The sequence below is a fragment of the Papio anubis genome, chromosome 4 (assembly GCF_008728515.1).
Source record: "Papio anubis isolate 15944 chromosome 4, Panubis1.0, whole genome shotgun sequence".
Taxonomy (NCBI): domain Eukaryota; kingdom Metazoa; phylum Chordata; class Mammalia; order Primates; family Cercopithecidae; genus Papio; species Papio anubis.
Window position 1 is genome coordinate 60927720 of NC_044979.1, and position 25375 is coordinate 60953094.

At 33.9% G+C, this 25375-nt stretch overlaps 1 protein-coding gene across 11 annotated transcripts in view; it reads right to left on the reverse strand.

Annotated features, from left to right (window-relative positions):
• CACNA2D1 (calcium voltage-gated channel auxiliary subunit alpha2delta 1) overlaps positions 1–25375 on the reverse strand; it is a 506034-nt gene that overhangs the window by 75926 nt on the left and 404733 nt on the right. For all 11 annotated transcript variants that reach the window (XM_021936120.2, XM_021936123.2, XM_021936118.2 and 8 more), the window contains 2 exons: positions 17377–17535; positions 12045–12149 (listed from right to left, as the gene is read on the reverse strand). In XM_021936120.2, coding sequence (XP_021791812.1) covers positions 12045–12149; positions 17377–17535 — 264 coding nt within the window. The remainder of the gene's footprint in view (positions 1–12044; positions 12150–17376; positions 17536–25375) is intronic.

Sequence of the window (25375 nt, forward strand, 5' to 3'; positions counted from 1 at the left end):
ACACATTCAAAAAGAACCAAGCTAATATTTCTCTTATGTGTCTTACATGTGGGTGTTTGACATACATACATGCTATGATATTTTTAATTCACTAGCAACTATGAATCACCCTCACAACATCAGATTGTAAGTAAGTAATCTGAGGTTTCCTTTTCTCTATATGCATTTAGAGTACTAGATAAAGGAAGAATAAGCTGGGGGTCCACTGAATTTCCAAGCAATTTGCAGTTCTGCAAAGAGTATTATCAGCTGAGAGGGCAGAATAGAAGCTGTATGGTGATTTATTTCAAATGTTCCTCTTGGGAAATGTCAAATACTTTGCTGACACTGATAATGAGAATGCTCATGAAAAACTATGTGTTAGATGATTAGAGTGAAGGGAAAGGTGCCATCACTACAATCATTTATTATATAAGCTGAAGTGTTACCCACTTATAAGATGACATATATAAGAACATCTATATCAATTTTATTCCACATTCCAATATTTAGAAAAAAATTGTTTTTAATGATTTCCTTCTAAAAGAACAAAGCTATTTAATTTTTCTAACATTTATGAATTTTGTATAGATTAGGAGCATATTTATTGCATATGTACTGATATGACCAACATATCTGCTAGTAATGAGCAACTACCACGTATCAAGTACTGTGCCATCCTTTAAGAATTCATTGGTATGTTTACAAATGTATACAACTACTTCGTGGAGTTTATATTAGATAGGAATGCTCCAGATAAAAAGCAAACACAGCATTAAAATCATTAAAAAATGGTAATATGAGGGAAAGAAGACCAGGAAGAAAGAGGGTGCTGAAATAGAGAATGATAAAGGGGGTGTCTGGGGAAAGGTTCCACTGTAGAAAGGTTGAGTGGAGGAAAATCCCTCTGAGAAGATATATTGTGAGTAGAGTTCTTAATCAGAGAAGAGAAGAGAACCGCAGAAAAATCAGCAAAAAGTGCCTTTCTGGCATAACATTTTAACACAAACAATGGGCAATTGCAATTCTAGGTAGTAAATTTTACTTGGAATTTCATGTGTCATTTCTGTGCTATAAAGTTTACATCATATCATATACTCTGTGCTTAAAGTAATACTTAGCCTCATTTTTCATTCAGTTTGTTTCAGATATTAAAAGGACTTTGCAAAATGCATTAAAGTCATATAATTCAAAGCTGAAGATGTGCCTGGTAAAATATTCCATAGTTTGAGGGACTGACAACATTAATTTTACTCTAAGAGAAACGAGTGTAAATGTTATCAGAGACAAGAACACACACACGCACACACATATGCATAAAACATATCTTTTAAATTGATGATCACGCTACTGGCTGGGCATATTACATGGTAATTCTTGTTTTCAGCTTCACAGTAACTCCAGAATAAATACTTGGTTTTTATAAACAAAGGTGGAGCCCTATTCGAAAGCTAAAAATTTAAGTAACTGTTGAAAGCATCAAAATATCTAAATAAAAGTTTTTAGAAGCAATCCATGTGTTAAATAGAATTAAATGTTACAAGTTAAATGTCCTTCATTATCATATATTTGGACATTTCCTCCAAAGGCTTTATTTTTGCCTGATGAAGAAGCCAAGCAGAGACAGTAGATATGCAATCAATTACTTCCCATGGATTATCTTCCTTACTATCTGTTGAAAAACTGACAGTGTTCACTCTAACTACATAACACACATCTGCATGTTCAGCTATTTGTAACTTGGTTTAGATTTTATAAACTATTGACTATTTCTAGTTTGGATATGACAGCAAAATAGAAAAGACTTTCTCGATCACTTTTTAAAGTAAATTCTTTAAAATAAGTGCATTAAGAATAATGCATTGTCCAAAATGGATATATTATCAAGTGATTATAACTTCAAATGTGCATTCTTTGAAAGTTATTTCAAATCTATCATATGATTTTTTTCTCGTTTGTTCTCATTCAATTTACTAGTTATTTTGAAATTTTTATTTTGTTAATTTGAATGTTTTTTCATTTTTTAAATTAATTCTTAGAATTAAGGTAACAGTTGGAGAATTATTTCCTAACTGGCTAGGCAATCTTAAGTATGTATTGCTAAGCAGTCCCTTGGCTATTCTATGGAAAATAAAGTATTTTTTAATTTTGCTAGCCCTGGGAATTATCTTTCAACTCTATGTCTGGTTTTACTTTCCTTTATTCATTTGTTTGGACTACGTGATCGAGTTCATTTTAGTTTTGGCACTATTTTTAAGGAGGTCTCATGTACATGGGTGAGCCCTAAGGAATGACAATGCTGCAGGTAAAGATTATAAAGCAAATGTATTATAATTTGGAACAGCTGTGTGAGGAGATTAACATGGATTCAGTTTTAAAGCTATACCTATCTATAATCAGGTAGATTAATTCCCAAGAGTAGTACATTTCACAAAAGAACTCAAACATTTTGTTCTAATTCTCAAACCTTTTGGCCTCATTAAATTGTGCTGTGTATCTGCTGCAGCCTCATTCTTCAGCTCTCCAATTGTACCTCATCAGGCCTACCCGGATTTCTCTGAAAGATTTCTGATTCATCTAGATGAAATATGAATGTAAATGAAGCATTCTGCAGCCACAATAGTATTAAACAAGAAGCATGGGGGAAAACAAAGAGTTGGTTTTTTTGTGTTTTTTTTTAAGCCCACCAAACTTTCTTTCAAGATGTTGTAATTTTTCTGTTTCTAAATTTTATTATATTATGGCAAGAACACGACATAAGAGCTATCATCCTAACACACATTTAAATGTACAATGTATTATTGCTGACTCTAAGTACAATGTTTACAGTAAATCTCTGGAGCTTATTCATCTTGCTTAACTGAAACCTCATGTCCACTTCCCATTTCTCCCTTCTCCCCACTTCCGGCAACCACTTTTTCACTCTTTGAATCTGTAAAATTGACCATTTTTGATATCTCATGTAAGTTGAATAATGCAATATTTTTTTTTTATTGATTTTAGGTTCATCCAGGTTCGCACAAATTGAGAATTTCTTTCTTTTTTATCTGAGTAGTATTGCATGGTATGTATATACCACATTTTCTTTATCCATTCATCTGTCAAGGAACATTAAGGTTGTTTCCATATCTGGGCTATTCTGAATGGAAGTGCTCTTCAAGATCCTAACTTCAGTTTTTTTGGATAAATATCCAGAAGTAGGATTGCTGGATGCTAAGGTAGTTATATTTTTAATTCTTTGGGGACCTCCATATTATTTTCTGTAGGTGCTGCACAATTTTGCCTTCCCATCAACGTTGTGCAAGGATTCCACTTTCTCCACATCCTCCCCAACACTAGTCTTTTGTTTCTTTGATAACAGCAATCCTGACAGGTAAGAGATGATATCACATTTTGGTTTTGATTTGTATTTCCCTGATGACCAGTAATGTACATTTTTTCATGTAGCTATTGGCTACCTCTATGTCTTTTCTCCAAAAACATCAAGTCCTTAGCTCATTTTTCAATTGGGTTATTAGGGGGTTTTTGCTATTGAGTTGTAGGAGTTATTTTCATATTTTGTATACTAACCCTTATCAAATATATGGTTTTGTAAATATTTTCTCAATTCCAAAAGTTGTCTTTATAACTCTGTTGGTTGTTTCCTTTTCTGTGGACAAGAGTTTTAGCTTGATGTAGTCTCACTTATTTTTGGATTTATTACCTATGTTTTTAGTGTCATATCCATGAAATCATCACCAAAATAAATGAATGCCATGAAGCTTTCTCTCTGTTCTCTTTTAGGAGTTTTAACATTTTAGGTCTTAAATCCATTTTGACCTTTAATTTTAGATTTTAATCCATTTTGAGTTATTCTTTGTGTATGGTGTCAGATAAGGATCGAATTTCATCTTTATTTGCATGTCAGTATTCAGTTTTCCAACACCATTTTTTGCACAGGCTATCCTTTCTCCATTCTGTATTGTTTGCACCCTTATAGAGGATCAATTGGCCATACATTCATGGAGTTATTTCTGGGAGCTCTATTCTGTTCCAGAGGTCTAAATGTCTGTCTTTATGCTAGTTCCCTACTGTTTTGATTACCAGATGCTTTGTAATACATTTTAATATTAGGAGGTGTGATGCCTCCAGCTTTAGTCTTGTTTTGTTCAAGATTTCTTTGGCTATTTCGTGGTCTTTTGTAGTTTTATATGTATTTTGGATTTTTTTCTATTTTTATTAAAAATACCATTGGGATTTTGATGGGGGTTGCATTGAAACTGTAGATAACTTTGGGTACTATGGAAATTTTTACAATATTAAGTCTTCCAATCCATTAACACAAGAAGCCTTTCAATTGGTGTCTTCTTTAATTTCTTTCATCACAGTGTTACAGATTTCAGTATACAAAACTCATTTGTTAAGTTTGCCTCCTTTTTTAAGTTTATTCCTAACTATAGTGTACTTTTTGGTGCTATTGTAAATGAGATTGTTTTCCTCATTTCCCTGTCAGGTAGTCAGTCGTTAATGTACAGAAACACAACTAATTTTTCAAATGTTGATTTTGTATTCTGCAATGTTACTGAATTTTGTTTATTAGTTCTAATGAGCTTTTTGAAGTCCTTTAGTGTCTTCTATATTTAGATCATATCATCTGCAAAAGGAGACTATTTCTTTCCACTACTAATTTCTAGTTTCACTCCACTGTGGTCAGTAAGGAGACTGGGTATGATTTCAATCTTAAATTTGTTAAGAATTTGTTGTGACCTAATACATGATCTATCCTGAAGAACCTTCCATGTGCACTTGAGAAAAATGTGTATTATTTGTATTGGGTCAAATGTTCTCAATCTATTGCAGTCTATTTGGTTATGGTGTTGTTTAAGTCCTCTGTTTCCTTATTGATCATCTGTCTGGATGTTCTATCCATCACTGAAAGTGAGGCATTCAAGTTTTCTAGTATTACTGTATTGCTGCCTATTTGTCCCTTCAGTGCTGTCCATGTTTGCTTTATGTATTTAGACTCTCTGATGTTGGGTGCATATATCTTTGTTATATATTCTTGCTGGATTGATGCTTTTATTATATAACATCCTTCTTTGTCTCTTGTGTCAGTTTTTTTACTTAAACCCTGTTTTGTCTAAGTGTAGCCACCCACAGTCTCTTTTGGTTAACATTTGCATGAAATAACTTTTTTCATCCCTTCACTTTCAGCCTATGTGTGTCCTTAAATCTAAAGTGGATTTCTGATAGGCAGCATATAGTTGGGTTTTGTTTTTATCCATTTGGCCACTCTGAGTCTTTTGATTGGGGAGTTTAATTCATTTACATTTAAAATTATTATTGATAAGACAAAACTTATTATTGTCATTTTGCTATTTTTAGTTTGTTATTTTAGTTTGTTAGGCTTTTGTTATTTTAGTTTATTTTAGTTAGTCTTATTTTCCTTTTGTATTTTCTTTCTTTCTTCCCCTATGTTTGTCATTTTGATATTTTAATGTTACACATGAACTTTTTTAAAAAAAGTTTTAAAAAGTTGCATTCAAATATAGAATTTTTAAGAGTACTGAACATTTACATTTTACTAAATCTATCAAATTTGATTTTTACACATTGGCCATTTGAAAGATAGTATTTTTGTGGAAAGTGAAATGCTGTGCTGATAAACTTATTATGTAACATTAATTTTGTGGCTCTGGAATTAGTATTGCATGCACAACTTTAGAAAACAACAATAAACAATTATCTTTGCTATTAATATCTGTGGGCTGCAGATCACTCACACAGGGTGGGTGTGTATACAGCAGGCAATAAAGTTAGAACGTGTTCCTCAATTCATCCACACACATTTGAAGCCATATTTGAAGATGGTGAAAAATATACAATGTATTTATGTATACTATTTTATGTATATAAGCACTCTACGCATACATATATGTTCTTGGCATAAACGATTACTATGCGAATGTTGTTTTAATAAAATACAAATATATTCAAAAGTATAACTGAATTAAAGGTGGTTGTCTGCTATCATTTGTACTCATTTTTAGTGGATACAGAACATTCAAATACCTGTTGTCATTTATTTGTGGGATCTAAAGATCAAAATAATTGAACTTCAGGAGATAGAGAAGAGTGGTTATCAGAGGCTGGGAAGGGTAGTGTTGGGGGTTTGTAGGGAGGTGGAGATGATTAATGGGTACAAAAAAAATAGAATGAAAAAGACCTAGTTCTTGATAGCACAAGAGGAATATAGTAAATAATAATGGTACATTTAAAAATAATGAAAATGTATAGTTGGGTTGTTTTTACTGCAAAGGATAAATGCTTAAGGGGATGGATACTAAATTTTCCATGATGTAATGTGATTGCATGCCTATACCCAAATATCTCAAATTCCAAGATGAACGTTTTATTCATTTAACATGGTCTTCTCACATTAGAAAATGTGGGATGTCATTTAACTTCAGAGTGCATATGAAATATGGGACAGCAGTGTTTCCAGAAATTAATATCTACTTGTCAAATTCAGAAACGTGTTCCATCTCTCTCAATCCCTCCTCTTTTAGAGATCTCTATCAATTAGCCTTTCTCAGTTTTGTATCTAGAAGCTTTCCTCGTCTGAGTATCCTCTCATTCATCTTTAGCATATAATAATGTATAAGGTATTATATTGTAAAACACTATGCATATGCATATACTCATATGTGAGTACAAGTATACCTCATTTTATCATGGTCCTTTGTTGCATTTTTTACAGATTCGAGGTTTGTGGCAACCCTGTATCAAGTAAGTCCACTGGTGCCATTTTTCCAACAGCACATGCTAACGTCACGTCTCTGTCACAGTTTAGTAATTCTTAGAGTCGTTTAATATTTTTCATTATTATTATATCTGTTATAGTGATCATTATATCGGATACAGTGAATATAGTGATATTATACTGTTATAATCAGTGGTCCCTGAAGCTGGCAGAGGTTGGTTCATGAGGTGTAAGGACAAAAGGCATCTCTGTAACATAAAAGTGCAAGGTGAAACAGCAATTGCTGATACAGAAGCTGCAGCAAGTTATCCAGAAGATGTAGCTAAGATCACCGGTGAAGGCAACTATAATAAACAACAGATTTTCAATGTAGAGAAAAACAGCCTTGTATTTGAAGACAATGTTATCTAGGACTTTCACAGCTAAAGCGGAGAACTTATTGCCTGCTTCAAAGCTTCAAAGGACAGGATGACTTTCTTGTTAGTAGCTAATGCACTTGGTAATGTTAGGTGGAAGTCAATGCTCTTTAACCATTCCAAAAGTCTCAGAGTCCTTAAGAATTATGCTGAATCTACTCTGCTTGTGCTCTATAAATGAAACAACAAAGCCTGGATGACAGCACATCTGTTTACAGCATGGTTTGCTGAATATTTTGAGCCCACTATTGAAACTTACCGTTAGAAGAAAATATTACTCACTGACAATACATGTAGTCACCCAAGAGCTCTCATTGAGATTTACAAGGAGATTAATGTGTTTTCATGCCTGCTAACACAACTTCCATTTTGTAGCACTGGGATCAAGAACTAATTGGGGTTTTCAAGTCTTATTATTTGAGAAACACATTTGGTAAGACTATAGCTGCTATAAATTGTGATTCCTCTTATTGATCGGGGAAAACTGAATTGAAAATCTTCTAGAAAGATCCACAATTCTATATACCATTACAAACATTCGTGATTCGTGGGAAAAGACAAAAATATCAACATTATCAGGAGTTTGGAAGAAGTTGATTTTAACCCTCATGGATGGCTTTGAGGGGTTCTAGCCTTCCTTCAGTGGAGGACATAACAGCAGATGTGGATGTGGTGAAAACAGCAAGAGAACTAGAAGTGGACACTGAAGATGGGATGAATTTCTACAATCTCATGATAAAACTTTAACAAATGAGGAGTTGCTTCTTATGCATGAGCAAAGACAGTGGTTTCTTGAGATGGAATATACCCATGGTGAAGATGTGAATATTGTTCAAGTGACCCAAAGATATAGAATATTAGATGAACTTATTTGATAAAGCAGTGCCAGGTTTGAGAAAATTGACTTAAATATTTAAAAGGTGTGCGTGGGTAAAATGCTATCAAATAGCACTGCATACTACAGAGAAATATTTTGTGAAAGGAAGAGTCAGTCAATGCAGCCAACTTCATTGTTGTCCTATTTTAAGAAATTGCCACAGCCATCCAACCCTCAGCAACCACAACTTTGATCAGTCAGCAGTCACCAACATTAAGGCAAGACCCTCCACCAGCAAAAATACAAATACTTGCTGAAGGCTTAGATGATCGTTGGTGTTTGTTATACATTTTGTGAATTAAAAAATAGAGTATTCTTTAATTAAGGTATGTACTTTTTTTTTTTTAGATAAAGTGCTACCACACAATTAAGAGACTACAGTATTTAGTAAACATAACTTTTATACACAATGGGAAAACAAAAAATCTGTGTGACTCACTTAATTGCAATATTCGCTCTGTTGTGGTTGTGGTGATCTGGAACCAAACCCTCAGCATCTTTGAGGTATGCCTCTGTGTGTGTGTGTGTGTGTGTGTTTGTATGCATGTGCGCGCACACACACAACTTGATCCTGAGTTAACTTATTCTTCTCCTTTATTTCTTAGCAAATTTTCCATGATTTAAAAAAGAAAAACAGCTTATATTTATATTCCTACTTTCTCATTCCTCATTTACTTCTCAACCCTCTGTTGGCTTTTACTCATATCACTTTATGTAAGAGAGGTCATGCCAAAGTTATATACATGATTCCTTGTTCCTGGAGGGGATATCCATTTGAAACAGATATAAATAAGTGTGGAGACAGATATATGTGTGTGTATATGCAGGCTTTTATATTTGTATTACTGTGTGTATCACAGAACTTTGTTGTAGCCTCTAAACTTAGAAAAACAAATACTATGCAGTTCCAAGAATATCTTAATTTTTATGTTAGACAGAGACAAAACTAAACGAAACATCACAACTGCATGCTAACTACTTAATTTTCAAAATTGCTTTGGCATTAATAAAGGTTGTATGTTTTCAGGAAAAATGTGTGTGTCCTTAAAACACAGCATCAATATGTTAGCAGACAAACAGCAGGACTGTTGAAGTTGAATATAAATTGATTCATTAGTTTTAGAAAAGTACATGTGATATGAATCTTTTATCATGTGGTTTATCCTGTCATGAAACGCAACCTTTGTTTAAAAAGTTGAGCTCCTGTAAATGGTGACTGGAATGAGAAGCCATATTTCAAGATAATGATATTCAGATTGGACACTTTTAGGATCGATACATAGAAAAGGGGCTTTAAACCAGTAAATTCTTCACTAATTCAACCAACTGAACAATTTGTGAAAATAGTGGGTGAAATACATTTGCTTTCCTTATTACATAAAATCTTGCATGTTTAAAAAACAGAAAAAGATCAAATTAATGATATGCCTCCAAGACACTATATATCCTGGATATATAGAGAATACTGAAAGAGGAAAAAAAATACCACATTTCTGAATTTACATGAAAGCAACTTGTTTTTATTATTTTTTACTTAAATCTACCTTAAAAAACCTTTATACTCTTTTAAAATCAGATATATCTTATGCACAAATTTGAATACAGAATGTAAAATTCATTGCCATCTTTGAGTCAAAAACTTTTCCTTTTTGAAATAAAGTATGTAGAAGTGAACAAGATTCCTAGTGGTTGCTTTGGATGATTTCATTATGAAAGGAAAAAAACAATTTATTTACACTTAATATATTTTAAAATGATGTAAGTAGTGGCTTGCACTTACATACCTCTCTCTCACAAAATAATATACTTAAAATTATGACGAATTATAAGATCGTAAAAAATCTCTTCCAATTATCAGAGTAAGGTTAATTTGTAAATGTTGGAGACAGTACATTTTATATTAACAGAGTTGAATTTTGTGTTCAACTTTTGTTATATTTGAGTTCTTCAAAATAAGGAAATGCTAGATTATTTAAAATATGTGAAAGCAGCATATTACTTTCCCCCAGTTATATTTCATAATTATAAATCTGTCCTGTAACAGCACTCATGCTTCCAACCTCTGTTATGTATTCTCAATTTATTTGTTGTGATGTATTAGGAACTATCATTGGATCTGTGCTCTGGGCTGCATGCCTAAAGTTCACAGTTAAACAGGACACAGCCCCGATATTATAGAATTTTTTTTTTTTTTTTAATCCAGAGAGGAACAGAGGAGAGATACCATGGGTAGAGTATAGAGTGAGGGATACGTACATGGCTTTGCACAGTGTACTATGGGATCAGAGGCCAAGCATCTAAAGAAGCCTACAGTGGGAGGGAGGTTCAGGGACATCCTCCAGGTGGTGAGGATCACCCTGAATTTTGATTGAGGAATAAGAGTTATTAAATAAAGATATGCATATTATATACTAGATTAACGCATCTGCATATTCCCATTAATTTCATTTCTGATGATTTGAAAGAAATATTCGTAGAATCTAGTTATCACTTGAAAATATTCACAATATATTAACAGCTCAGTTCATTTATCAACTTTTCAAAAGTAATTCCTCTATATTGTTAAAATCATCAGATGCTAAACAAAAACCAAAAGAAGTATCCTTAAACCTTGCATTAAACTGTGTGACACTGTAGTACATGCAGTAAGCAAAGAGTGTAATTAATTTGAAATTATGTGCGCATTATTTCAGTCCTTTGATCATTTTTAGATACTCATAGGCCAAAAATTTTAGCACCTAGAGTGTCTTAAAGTGTTCCAAAAATTTAAACCTTTGTTTAAAAAGTTTGAGCTCCTGTAAAAGGTGACTGGAATGAGAAGCCGTATTTCAAGATAATGATATTTAGATTGGACACTTTTAGGATCGCTACATAGAAAAGGGCTTTAAACCAGTAAATTCTTCACTAATTCAACCAACTGTTTCATTATTTCATCAAACTGTTCCCCATTATTCACAATATTTTGTCACCAAACCATCTGAACATATTAATTCATTTTTGTCTCGCTTTTGAACACCCAATCCGTATGTGTTCCTCAAGCATATATAAAACAATCCATTAGAGCTAGTAATAACCACAGCTTTCAAAATGGTGAAAATTCCAATCAGAAGCAAAGTGAATGGGCATTTTACCCAGCAGTCTTCTTATATATAAATGTATAATTTTTGTAGAAATTGTTGAAACACCAGAAAGTTTATAATTTCTAATTACTTTTAAAATGAATCATTAGCATTTTAGGAAACATTTAGGTTGAGAATCACAGTACTCTTACAAAATATGGAGTCTTGGTCAGAAAATTGAAATAAGCTGATGATAGGACTGCTAGAGAAGATAGTTAGAGTTTGATTGAAGTTGATATTCCTCCACAGTATCAGTTTCAGTGAGGTCCCTCTCTCTGTAATACTCTTCCCTTATAGTAAAACATACATTCAAATATATTCCAACTACAAACCCTAATCTTCACAGTCTTCATTTGCTTATGAAATGCTTTCTTTTAATATATTATACCTATAAAAAAGATTTGTCTTCATCTTTTCTTGAAAGGAATCAGTTTTCAAATGAGGATGTAGTTTTTGCTGTTGTAAACTGCCTTTTTGTAAATTTACAAAACAATAGACATTTGTTGAGTATTTAGGAAATTTGAGTATTACTTCAATGTTTAATAATGAAATAATATAATAAATTTTATCCAATAAACTTTAAATGTTTAAATTTTTCCTATTTTTCCATTCCTTGGATTTCTCTATTTTAATAACATTTTATTTACAATCTATGCATAAGAATAAAATAGGACCCATACATATATTTTATTAAAATATTAGGCATGAGTTACCTGTGAACATGATACAAATATTATATTTAACAGCTCTCTAATTCACCCATTAGTTTATAATCTATGATTCATATGGCTTTATAATTGGCACACTCAAGTTTTAAACCAAAAATTCTCCCCTCACTACCACTACCCACTATCTCTTTAAAAACCACCTAGATCAATATTAAATTTTAAATATTATAAAATTACACTCACTTTTTTATCTTTATTGTATTTGGTAAATATCTCCTGGGCTCTCTCTTCTCCCCCATCCGTGAACAGCATAATAATCTTATTGCAGTTTGCTCTGGAAACATTATACTGTTAAAAACAAAACCACACAAAACAATACGCGTATCATTCACAATATAAGAGAAAATAAAGCTATATGGAAAGTGCATGAGCAGGTTGCAAGTCATTAATGAAATATCTGCTCACAAAATATATTCTAAGAACTGGTTCCTGGATCAGTTCAGGCCCACCCCCTTCATCAGGCCTTCCCCACACCACCCAGATAACCATAGGTCTATCTCACTTCCTTCAGCCTTTGATCAAATGCCACTTTATCATGAGGTGATTCTTCATAACTATGTTTTAAATTGCAGTCTCCCTCCCAGATAGTATCTTCACAGCATTTTACTTTCTTTTATTTACATATTTTATTTTCTTGTTTGTTTATTGTTGGTGTCCCCCAACAGAATGTAAGCTACGTAAGCGAAGGAAGTTTTGTCTTTTTTGCTCAGACTTTTTTGTCCCTCCCTAGAAGACCGCCTAGCACATAATAAAATCTCAGTAGTTTCTTAAAAAATGAGCTTTTAATAAATGCTTATGTCAATTTTATGCCCATATAATTTTATAGTATAAACCAAAAATAACATTATTTTAAAATGTGTATCTTCAGTCCACTTCCAAATAAGTGTTTTCTTCCCTCTTTCTTCATTCTACTTTATTCACTTTACCTGGTTGAAATCACAAATCCTAAAACTGATCACCTAAAATCCAGTACTCTTTTGTTCCTTTGTAAAGGCCGATACCTGTTCCCACGATATCCTCCTATCCTCTCTCAACCAACCACACATGTTCTAATCCTGAAAGACTCAAGTCCATGGTAAATCTTCTTACACTTTAAGGTCTCCAGAAGAGTTAGATATGGGAGAATGATGGATTAGCACCAAAGGGCCATTAAAATGAACAATTAATTTAGAAAGCTGGACTTCTCTGAGGTCTAAAATTATTATCTTAACTTTTCCACTGTTGTGAAATGTGTTTGCTTTAAATGCTGAGAATAAAAGATCACACTAATTTATGAATGCTCAGCTTCTTTGAAAATGTCAACCCTAGGTTCAGTGCTGTCCAAAAGAAATATAACATGAGATTAATATAAAACTTTAAATTTTCTAATAATTACTTAAGGGGAGTAATAAGAAATATTCAACATTAATCCTAGTAATATATTTTCTTTAACCTAGTCATCCAAAATATTAATCAATATGAATATTGAACATTAATCAATATTGAGATGTTATACAGCTTTTTCTTCCATAATAAGTATTCAAACTTCAGTAAGCATTTTATAATTATACAACACATCAGTTCAGATCAGCCACCTTTCAAGTGCTGGCTAGCCACCTGTGATTGTTGTTACCATATTGTACAGCACGGCACAACCCTGGCTTTTAAATGACTAATATTTTTAAAAACTCATTAATTTTTCTTTAGTGTTCTAAGTCATTGAAGGTCCATGCTCTACCTTATTTTTTCAAAGAAGATAAAACCCACTTTCTGTTGTGAAAATTAATAAATACAACATTTTTATTTATTAATGAAAAGATCCTGTTTCAGGTCATCTCACTCCATTGACTCAGCCATTAGAACACTGGCTGTAAAAGCTTTTAATCAAGCATTGTGGAAGCATAAGTATTAACTAATATAATTTGTCACTTTCAAGCATGGCTCTTATCTTTGAAGGTAACCTATCTGAAAATCTGACTACACAAAAAGTTGCATATTTTAACATCAAAATACTTTTGTGAAACGTGCCTCAAATCTCTTAACTAAAATTAGTTTCTCTGGTGATTTGTCTTTTTTATCTGCATGTGTAAAATAGGCAAAATAATATGTACCTAAAGAACTATCCTGTAAAAATGTTAAACAAAACCATAGGAAATGGTTTTCTTTTTGAAGTACTGAAAGTACTATTATTGGATGCAAATATCAATGTAAATTAACACATTAGGTCTTGCTGATCATTTGTATATTTAAGTAAATAAAATTACAATAACATTTCCCAAGTGAGACTGATGTTAGGGCATACACAAAAGAAGGAATATGGGGAAAATAAAGAAACTGTTTTGCCTACAACATGATTTTTCCTAGGAGTAGCCTCTCAGGACTTGTGGTGGAGCCAAGTACATATTAGCAAATTTTCAATGCATTTGCAATTGTCTAAAGAATCACACAGCGACAACAATTAACTGGCTTTGAACAAATTAAGCCCAAAAAAACTAGATTATTTCAATAAAATTACAATTAGTAGAGTTGATAACTTGCTTTAATATGGTACTTTGCTGTATTTCTGTGTGCCAGTATATAACACAGCATCTATCATATATGCACTCAATATAAATGTTTTTGAAAAATGCATATATATGGTAATATTTTATGAAATGGTACCTGAAGATTAATTCAAGTCTAAATGTAAGTTTTACTTTGGGACTGATATGTCTAATTCTATTTAATACTTGCTTCAGTGATCTTAAAGGTGGATGCTGCAAGGACCAAACAAAAAAAAAAAAAAAAAGCATTTGAGTGATAAAATGACTGGAAGTGTTTGAAAGAAAACAAAAATATGCTTCAAATTATTTTAATATAAAGAATTTCAATATATATATGAGATGTATGGAAAGCAAAACATATTAGACTTACTCAGGGAACAACTGGGACCGTATTTTTAAAATCATTACAATTGTAGCAGTTATAAAGGCAGCAGGAGAGGCCAATAGGAGTTAAATCATATTTTGTCAGCAACTAATAAATCTGGAAGTTAATGTGGCCTCTCTAGTGAGGCTGCCTCCGAAATTGTACTTTACACTTGAAACTCCTGATCATCTCACAACTGAAACCTAAACAGAAGGCAATGAAGCGAGGGGAAAAAATACTAAGAAGAATAATGAAAATGCCAAAATCAAAGAAACTCAATTATTGACCTAAGCAAAAAATAATTTTTATCAAAAACAAGCATATTCCTTTACTAGAGGAAGAATACATCTTAATCTAATGGTTAATTACATTACAATTTCATAGTTTTGAGCTTTCAATTTTTATTAATGAACATACAACATTTAACAAACATATGAATTTTGCCACGCATTATTTCCCTTGAAAATAGCAGGGCTGCACATCTCTGATTTTCTGTCTTCTTACTTGTCTAACGGTGTCTATTAAATAACATGACCTCAAAATTCATCATATCTGAAACTGAGCTATTTCTACCCCACATTTCCTCTATGTGGGTTCCTGTGTAATCATCTATTTACTAGTTCAGTTCAGAGAATGCAGTCACCTAAGCCCCTCTCACTCTGCAACCCAGCCCACACCACTTAATCAGTTCCCATGCCACGCTCCTTAGTAGCTCCTCACTTCTATTCCCACACCAGGATCTCTACAATAGCTTCCTTAACTGAGAACACTCCAAGGCCATATTCTAAAGTTTTCCTTTGCCCCTAAACACTTCCTTAACCGATACCTCATGGCCTTTCCATTTCCATCAGGTTCCTATATTGCTCATGTCCTAACTATGGCAGCCATTTGCAATTTTTTACAGTGCTATGTTGTGTCACACTTGTGTGCTTTGTCTACAATGTGATCCTTTTTCTGAAATAATTTTCCCTTCTTCTACCTACCTAAATTCTAATCATTCCTCAAAATCTCATTTTCACGGGATTGTCACACTTTTCTGACCTCCTTTGAGTGAGCTGAGCCCATTCTCTGTGCTGTCCCAGGGAACACGCTAAATACCCTATAATGGCACTTGCACACTGTTCTATGGATGATGATTTAGCACATTATGCTGGGCCTTCTGAGAGCAGCTGGTCCTGTTTACTTCTATAATTCCAGCACCAGCACTATAACAGGAATTGGTGATGCATTCAATAAATATTGGCTGAATGAATAAATGAATCATCCAATTGGGTATCTCAAAAACTATTCAGAATACTCACTCAGGAACAACAAACTCATATTTGCATAAAGACCAAATGTAACAGTTCATTCAGTGATTCAGCAAATATTAACAGACATTATGATCTGACTTTTTACCAGACATGGGCTAGTAATTACAGCAATAACGACCATGACTCCAATACCACCCAGCAACCTACACCTGTGTGTGGTTTGCTACATGCCAGGTTCCATGGACAATCTTATGCACAGTTCTCTGAGGTACATGTTATAGTAACCTCTAATGCATACATGTGGAAACCAAGGTACAGAGAAGTAAGGTTGCTACTCTCAAACATGATAATAATATTGCCTAGTAAGAAATAAAATAATTGAACAATGGTCCCTTCTTTTAAGTAACTCAAAGTGAAATAGAGGGCAAGGTAATTTAAAAACACTAGTCCACAGTATAAGACACACACTGTAAGGCCAGGCGCAGTAGCTCATGCCTGTAATCCCAGCATTTTGGGAGGCCAAGGCGGGTGGATCACCTGGGCTCAGAAGTTCAACACCAGTCTGGCCAACATGGTGAAACCCTGTCTCTACTAAAAATTAAGAAAAAAAAAAAAAAAAAAAAATTAGCTAGGCATGGTGGCGGGTGCCTGTAATCCCAGCTACTTGAGAGGATGAGGCAGGAAAATCGCTTGAACCCAGGAGGCGGAGGTTGCAGTGAGCCGAGATCGTGCCACTGTACTCCAGCCTGGATGACAAAAGTGAAACTCCATTTAAAAAAAAAAAAAAAAAAAAAAAAGAACATGGGGCAATAAGCCAGTATCTGACAGCGTAACTGTAGACGCTGATGAGAGACTGTGTGGAATCCTCACTGAGAAAGAAGCCCTGCTCCAGGAGTTGCATTTCTGTTCATCTTAATGTCTACCATTTGGAACTTTCTGTACATTTAGGAACAACTGAAAGACCCAAACGAGATGTTTAAAACTAAAATGTTCTCAGTAACCATTTGATGATTGAAAGTGTGAGGTTACAGATAAATACTGCAGTGATTGAGATAAGAAAAAGTAATGATATTCTATATAGGCCAATTAAGTTTCAAGGGTTTATTCAAAATTAAATTCAACTATTTCCTCATAAATTTAAAAACATAGATTGAAAAAAATAAAGATCAAAAACTTAAAAATCTACATTTTAGATACCTTTTGAATTTTAAATTCAAAAATAAAAATAGTTCAAAGGTTTCTTCTGCCTGCACACACCTGCTTTTTAAATAAATGGAAAATAGTACTATCTAATCCCAGACAGTAACTATCAGAATATTGAAATTCAGATACTACAATTGAACAAGAAAAAAAAAAAGATATAGCATGATACTTACATTAAGTAGCTGTTCGAAAGCAAAACTAAAGCCCTTCTTATAATCTGTAATTCCTTTGGCTGTGATATTATTCACTGCATCTTTCAATACTTTCTTATTTCTTACATTTGCTTGGACAAGGTGCTGAAAACAGCTTACATCCTGAGCATTGCTGTTAAACTGCAAAAGATCAAAAAGTAAATATATAAATGAACATTAAAATCAATCATATAGTTTTCATAGAATTTGTGTTTGATACTCCTAAACGGTATTGCATTGCTTACTCTTTCAAATGGAAAAGTGAGTAGGCTGGTAACAAAGGCGCATTAAGAAACAAATGGCAATTTTCATCTGAGCTACCAACCCATACTGGAACGCTGAGTCTGCTGCTTATATTCCTGAAGCCTGGTTTCCCTGCTTATAAATTTGAGAATTAAATTATATGACATCCCTTCTAGGTCTCAAATTTGATGAGCATGTAGAAAAAATAATCCAAAGCAATGAAATATATGCAGAATCCAGAAATGATATGGGATGCCTGCCCCGGTTGTGGGGACATGTTAAATATTTTCATTGCCTCTTATTAGGAAAGATTGGTTGGAAAAGTAATACACTGAAAACATGAATCAATGTTTAGTCATTTTGAAGTTTGAGGGTATGTTTTTCTATGGAGGCTAACAGAGCAAAGCAATCTGAATCAAGAACAATTGGTGGCCTTTTAGAAACATCACTTTAGAGGTTACTAAAGAGTGCCAGGGGAACCATGGAGGCAAGGCGATGGGACCCTGAACAGCAGAGAGGCTGTGGGAGAGAAAACATCAACTCCAACGTTAACTGCCCAAGATGGAAAATTTAAGAACGATCATCAAAGTAACTTCGTCAGCCCCATAAAAAATATTCACATCGTTCTCTGGATATTTCCAAAAAGAAAGAACAATAGGAATGCTGCAACAAAATCCAGGATAATAGGATGAGTGGAGTCATCCAATCATTTATTAACTCTGTAATCTGTAGAAGTTCTTTTGCTCTTGGCACCTAGACTGTCACATCTGCAAAATGGGAATAATAATAAAAAGCATACTCGCCAGAAAAAAGGGACTGGCCAGATAAAATGTTAAAGATACTTTCAGATCAAAAACATATACTTCTTTTAATGAGTGGGTCACAATTTATTACATATTCTTGCAAATATAATTCATCTTTTTTTCTCTGAAGATCACTGAACCTAATTATAAGGTGCACTGCACAATTCATCAGTTTATTAAGCAAATATTTACTAGCAGCCTATTATATACCAAGAATCATGACCAGTAGTTTTACACTTTCAGGCATAATTATTTGCACACACACACAAATACCATAAATATGTAAAGTTATATAGTGTCTACTATGTGCTGCATTTACTATATATTCTACAAATGTAAATCATTTTATCCTTACAAATGCTCCTTAAGATAAACATTATTATCCCCATTTTATCTATGAAAAAACTCATCCTGTATTGCCGCTCAATATAGTGTAATAAATTATGATTAATTCTATAAAGCAATATAATATTATGCTGTAGAAGACAATATCAGGAGAGGCATTTCTAATTTGGACTGTGGACATTTGAAAGAAAATTCTCCTGAACAACGGCATTTCCTGTGATTCCAGAGAAATGTTCCAGTGAAGAGCACAAAGGAAGAACATTCCAAGCAAATAGAACAATATGTGCAAAGGCCCTGACATGGAAACAAACGAATCCTTTTTAAGAAAACATACGGAGAGTGAGTTTAGCTCGGTCTCATAGGAGGACAAAAGACATAAAATGAGTTCAGAGAGGGAGGCAAGGGCTAGATCACGTGAGGTCCAATGGAATTGTTGAAGATGATTTTATTTTCTATGAAATGGAAAGTCACTGGGAGATCTTAAGCCAAATGTAAAATAACTGAATCTAGAATGTGAAGAGTGCATCCTAGCTGTTGTGTGGAAAATGGACTTGAGATGAGCACAATATAAAGGAGGGAGCGTAATTAGAAGGCTTTGCAGTAACCTAGCTGAAAATACATAGTGGTTTTGTTATTTGTGGAGATGGTTAGAAAGAAAAGAATTCAGGAGATATTTCTGAGAAGGAATCAAATAGGACTTGGTGGTGGATTTAGCAGGATGCATAACAGAGCGGTATCTTGAATAACTGCCAAGTCTCTGACTCAGGCATCTGGAAGGATAGAGGACTGGAGGGATGACTGGTTCAGGGATAACTGAGGAATAGAGAAGAGAGGCACAGAGTGCAACTTAGGGTGAGATTTCAATAGATGTGAGATATGCAAGTGTACATGTCAAGAAATGATAACATTTAAAGCATGAGGCTCAAAATAAGTCTTGGTTAAATAATTTATAAAAGAAAAAACAGAAGGCTTCAGGAAAAAAAAAATGCTTTAAAGCCATATGAAAACAAAACATAAAAAGTAGAGTAGAATAGGAGTACCTGAGAAAACTTAGTAAGAGCAAGTTTCCATGGAGACAGGAGGAAAATCAGGATATTAGACTGTTTTGGATGAGAGAAAAATGTGCCAAAAGGAAGATATTATGTGGAGACAGAGAAGATGGGGATTTAAAACTGCCCAGTAGGGCTGGGCACGGTGGCTCACACCAGTAATCCCAGCACTTTGAGAGGCTGAGGCAGGCGGATCACCTGAGGTTGGGAGTTTGAGACCAGCCTGATCAACATGGAGAAACCCCATCTCTACTAAAAATACAAAATTAGCCTGGTATGGTGGTGCATGCCTGTAATCCCAGCTACTCGGGAGGCTGAGGCAGGAGAATCGCTTGAACCCAGGAAGCAGAGGTTGCGGTGAGCCAAGATTGCACTCCAGCCTGGGCAACAAGAGCGAAACTCTGTCTCGGAAAAACAAAACAAACAAACAAAAAATGCCCAGTGAACTCATCCACATTATGTAGGCAGCCTTGGGTGGGCAGAGGGAGGGCAGAACCAATGGACAGCAGAAGCATCTGAATACAGGAAAATCCTCAAAGTGCCTTGGCTGGATGCAGAGCAGGAAAACAGGGTGGCATCTGTAGGGTAGACCAGGGGTCAAGAAAAGCCTACTTTAAAGTTAGGGGTCACTAGCGCATGAGAAGATTTGTATCAAAGAGAGGAGAAGAAAGAGATGCAGGAAATAGAAGAGAGGTAAAAAATAAAGTTCGTGGAAAGGTAGGAACAGATGGATCCAGGTGACACACAGAGGAATGGCTCTAGGAAAATGCACATCAACTTCATTATTCTAGGAAAGAAGAGTGCAAGCTGATCCAGCCAGGTGGTACGTGGATTTGGATTATGATCGTTACTGTCTGTGGCATTTGTGTCCTTTAACAATGAGGCAAGGTGATTAGGATGATGAGAGGAGAAGGAAGGCTTAGAGAGAAGAAAGATAAAACAAGAGGTAAAATATCCTGCACAGATAGTGAGCCCTTTTCCACGTTTATTTTGAACACGACTTTCATGAATATCACCAGTGTGAGAATAAAGTTCCAGTATATTTATTTACCGTTTTCTATAAATTCAAATATTGAAAACTGGGTATCTTCAGGTCCCAATGACCAGTCCCACTGCCTCTTTTATCGCTCTTCTATTCTTTGGTTATTGGATACAACCTTATTCCACAGGTTCCATTTTCTTTTTCTTTTTCATTTTTGTATAACAGTGAGTTTTTTTTTTATTATACTTTAAGTTCTAGGGTACATGTGCATAACGTGCAGGTTTGTTACATATGTATACTTGTGCCATGTTGGTGTGCTGCACCCATCAACTCGTCAGCACCCATCACCTCATCATTTACATCAGGTATAACTCCCAATGCAATCCCTCCCGCCCTACCCCCTCCCCATGATAGGCCCCGGTGTGTGATGTTCCCCTTCCCGAGTCCAAGTGATCTCATTCCATTTTCAAAACAAATAAATATTAGAATTCCCCTGTATTGGTAAGTAAAAATACAGTTTGCCAATATATTAATAGTAAAGTGACCTTAGAGAATTATTAGAAATGGTTACAGGAAATGTTATTAACTGGCTTATTTAAACCATAAATCATCAGAAAGGTACAAGTTATGCAGAAATTGAGCACTGAATAATGTATTGCTCAGAGTCTTTCAGTTGACCTTGACCTGCTTTTAACACAGAAAAGTGAAGCATCTCATTGTCACTTTAACACAAACTGGTTAAATGTGAATTCAATTCATTAAATACATATTCAGTAGTGTATAACAGAATTACTACAATTGCACTCATAATAAAACTCAAATAATGTACAGAAAGGAATAACTTACAAAGTATAACTCCCTATACCAAATCTTACTCTCCTAGGAAAGTGATGAGAAATTTGAAAGTTTACAATCAGATAAGACTATATTTCACAGGTATCTTAGACTCATCAGCTTATATCATATTATATATAATTTAAATTAGGTTAATTTTCATGGGCTGAAGTGGCAGTCTTAGATAACATGTGCCTAGATACTAATTTAAAACCACGTATTAAAAACCTTAGAGTGAAAGTGTAATAGTAAACATATTACAAAACCTTGAAATGGTATATGGTGAGTGAAAAGAGATTGAAGGAGCTCTGATTTTTCATCTATTAAGAAAATACTTTTTGTAAAAGTATGTATTTAACATGACAGAGTCAGAAATTCAAACTAACATTACATTGACTGCTTTTCCAATTCCAGAAAATTCAACTAAGTAGGTCACTCATTAGAACTGCTGAGAACAATTTCTGTTACCCTGTTTAGATAGGAAGGCACGTGTGTTAACATGGGCATCTGGGGTAAAAATCCTGGAGGGCTTTGTATTTCAACTGCAGCACTGGGGCATTCTTTCCTTTACCCTTCCACATCTCTTGTTCCTTCTGCCAAAAACACTTTTTCCCACTATATATACTGTTCCTCTGCCCACAATACTTTTTCTCCCTTCTTCACTCGGTCCTCATGAAAGTTTTCATGACCTTCCCTGACTAGATTAAATTACCCAGTACTAAGCTCCCCTAAATCTATCTCTTTTTTACAGAGCACCAGTTATAATCTCATATTTCTCTGTATCCTAGCTTGATAAATCGACCCTCTATTGGATTATTAGCCCAGATTGCCAGAGAATATGTCCACTTCACCACTGCATCTTCTGTGCTTGGCATGTAATAGACATGCTATAAATATTTACTAAATGAATGGATAAATGTTTAAACTCTTTGGCTGTGGGCTTTAAGAAAATTAGAAGCCAGTGTAAAATGTTGATCAATAATCGAGCTATAGATTTATAAGTAAATCAATTGCATCTTAGCTCTGCAATATGTTGTTAAACTTCTACATTCAAAAGGACAAATATTCTGTCCAAATAAACATTAAAATAGTCAAATAAAGATATACAGAACATCTGACATAGAGTCTGACATACAGTAGATGTTAAATGGCAACTGTATTGTTTTAAAAATTATTTAAGTAAAAAGCATTAGGATTCTCAGTACTAAAATTAGAACAGATTCCTAATTCATAAGATTCAGATAAACTGCCTCAGCTGTACTGAGCTTGAAATAAAGTTTACTAACAGGATGATACAAGTGTCCCTCAAACATTAGTTTAGTGTTTGAAACAGTTTCTGATAAAACTATGATCCATGCATTTCAATTTTCCAAAGAACCTTCTTATTAAATATCACCATCAAGTACACAAATCCACAAATTGAAAGATGCTTTCCAGTCAAAACAAAGTATCAGTATCTCAAATGAAATAAGCCAAGCTTTTGGTTTTGTAAAGGCAGTCTCTATTTTTGCTCTAATTTCCTCTGCTGAATAAGAAATCATTCCACGAAATAGTTCTGAGAAGAGGGACTCTGCTCGTCATCACATTATGTCAGGATACAAACAATGAAATATTCCTATTGCCTTAATATACACTACAAGTCAAAGAAGCAGAAAGTTACTGGGAAGTGCCCTTTGCCTGGAAATGGCAACTGGAACACATCTTCTTGGAGTCCCAAGTCTTCCTTTGAATGGTTTACTGGAGTCAAGTAGTTCAGAACTAGAAACATGAAGAATTAAAGACAAAAGATCTTCTTAAGGTCATATCTCCTACTTGAAACTTCAGTGAAAGAGAAGCAGCTCACTTATTCTTTGCCCACTTGATCTGTCTTTTTAAAATTATTTTTAGTTTTAAAACATGAGACAGGGTCTTACTACTTTGCCCAAGTTGGTTTCGAATTCCTGGCCTCAAGTGATCCTCCCACCTCGGCCTCCCAAGCAGCTGAAATTACAGGCATAAGTCACCGTGCCCAGCGCTCAATATGTCTTTTAATTTGCATCCCTTCCCTTCAGAAAGACTGTTCTCCTATGCATGGATTCTAAATGTTTAAAGGCAGGCTTTCTTTAGGGTACTTTGTACATTGTTTAGTCCTAAAGCATTTTTAATAAGCAAAAACAGGACATAACTATAGTTTTTGAAAAAATTGTTCAACATTTATTACTTAACATGTCTTAATGTTTTGTTTTCTCTATTTTTGGCATGCAAAATAAATAATGGTGCAAAATTGTTGGCTCAAGTCATGTAACGATCAGCAAAAATAATAATTCAAATCCAGACCTGACTGCTTTGGAAAAGAATTTTTTTAATTAAAATAATATTAGTAATATTATTTATGCAAGTTAACTGTGATGGATAACATATATAATAAATTTATATTTTATAAGCTATATTCAATAATTTAAATAAGAAACTTAATAAAATTTTGCATGTTAGTAAGTACAAACAGAAATTATGGTATCAGACACTATTCACATTTTGGCCACCAGATGGCGATGCAGGAAAATAAAAGGAAAATGACCAGCAGCTGTGCGCTCCAACATTTTGGCTATGCTAGTTTTATGTACTTATTCCTATTTTTCAAAAACTTTCAAAATTTATTTTGATTTTCATATTTTTCATAGTAAGTTTGGATTATAAGAGATTATATGAAAATGATTATTCTAAAATCCAGATAAAAATAGCTGATAACATTTATCCTTACAGATGTGGATACATTCCCAGTTAAGAGTTATTTCTGGAAAACTGATGAGAAATAAGATTTATAAAGTTGCTGTTTAGAATTCAATGTCTGGGTGAAATGTTGTAACTGCAGTTAGGACTTTAGTTCATTTGTTACTGCAACTTAGCTGCATTTTTGGATGTTTAGTATGTCTTTGAATTTCAGAAGTCAATAAATGAATAGAAAAGTCCAGATGAATAGGAAAAAAAAAAAAGGCTTGCTGGGTTATCTGTTACCAAATTACTTTCCAAAAACTTTGTTCCAATTTAAAGTATATGTGTGCTAGTATCATTGTAGCCTCATAAACACTTCCCATTTTTGGTTTGCTAAATTGTAAATAAAAATATTTCAATATTTTAACTATTTGAATTTGATTGCCAGCAAAATGACCCTTTTTCTCAAATAATTTTTGTGTAGTTCTGTTTTTCCAGATTGTTGCTTACTATTTAATCTAAACCTGTGAGCCTATTCCTTTATTATTTCTTAAAAGAGTTTTCTACTTAGAAAATCAACCATCTATCAGTCAGGAAATTATTCATCTGTAACCTTACTAATGTTTCACGGATTTTGGTATATAGTCACGGTGGAATTTATTTTCCCCAATACTATGAGGTGATAACAAAATTAAGCAATTTGTTTTTACAAATAACAAACTTTCCCTTTTACGAACAAATACATTCATGATCCATTCCTTATAACAAATTAAGATTTTTGGATATATTTCTATAATTTCTTAGTTCTTTGTCCCTCTGTTATTTCATGAGCTTACTTTTTTTTTTTTTTTTGAGACGGAGTCTCGCTCTGTCGCCCAGGCTGGAGTGCAGTGGCCGGATCTCAGCTCACTGCAACCTCTGCCTCCTGGGTTTATGCCATTCTCCTGCCTCAGCCTCCCGAATAGCTGGGAGTGATTTTTTTTTTTTTACAACTCTCTTCCTATTGCAATAACCTTAGAAATTTTTGTCAAATT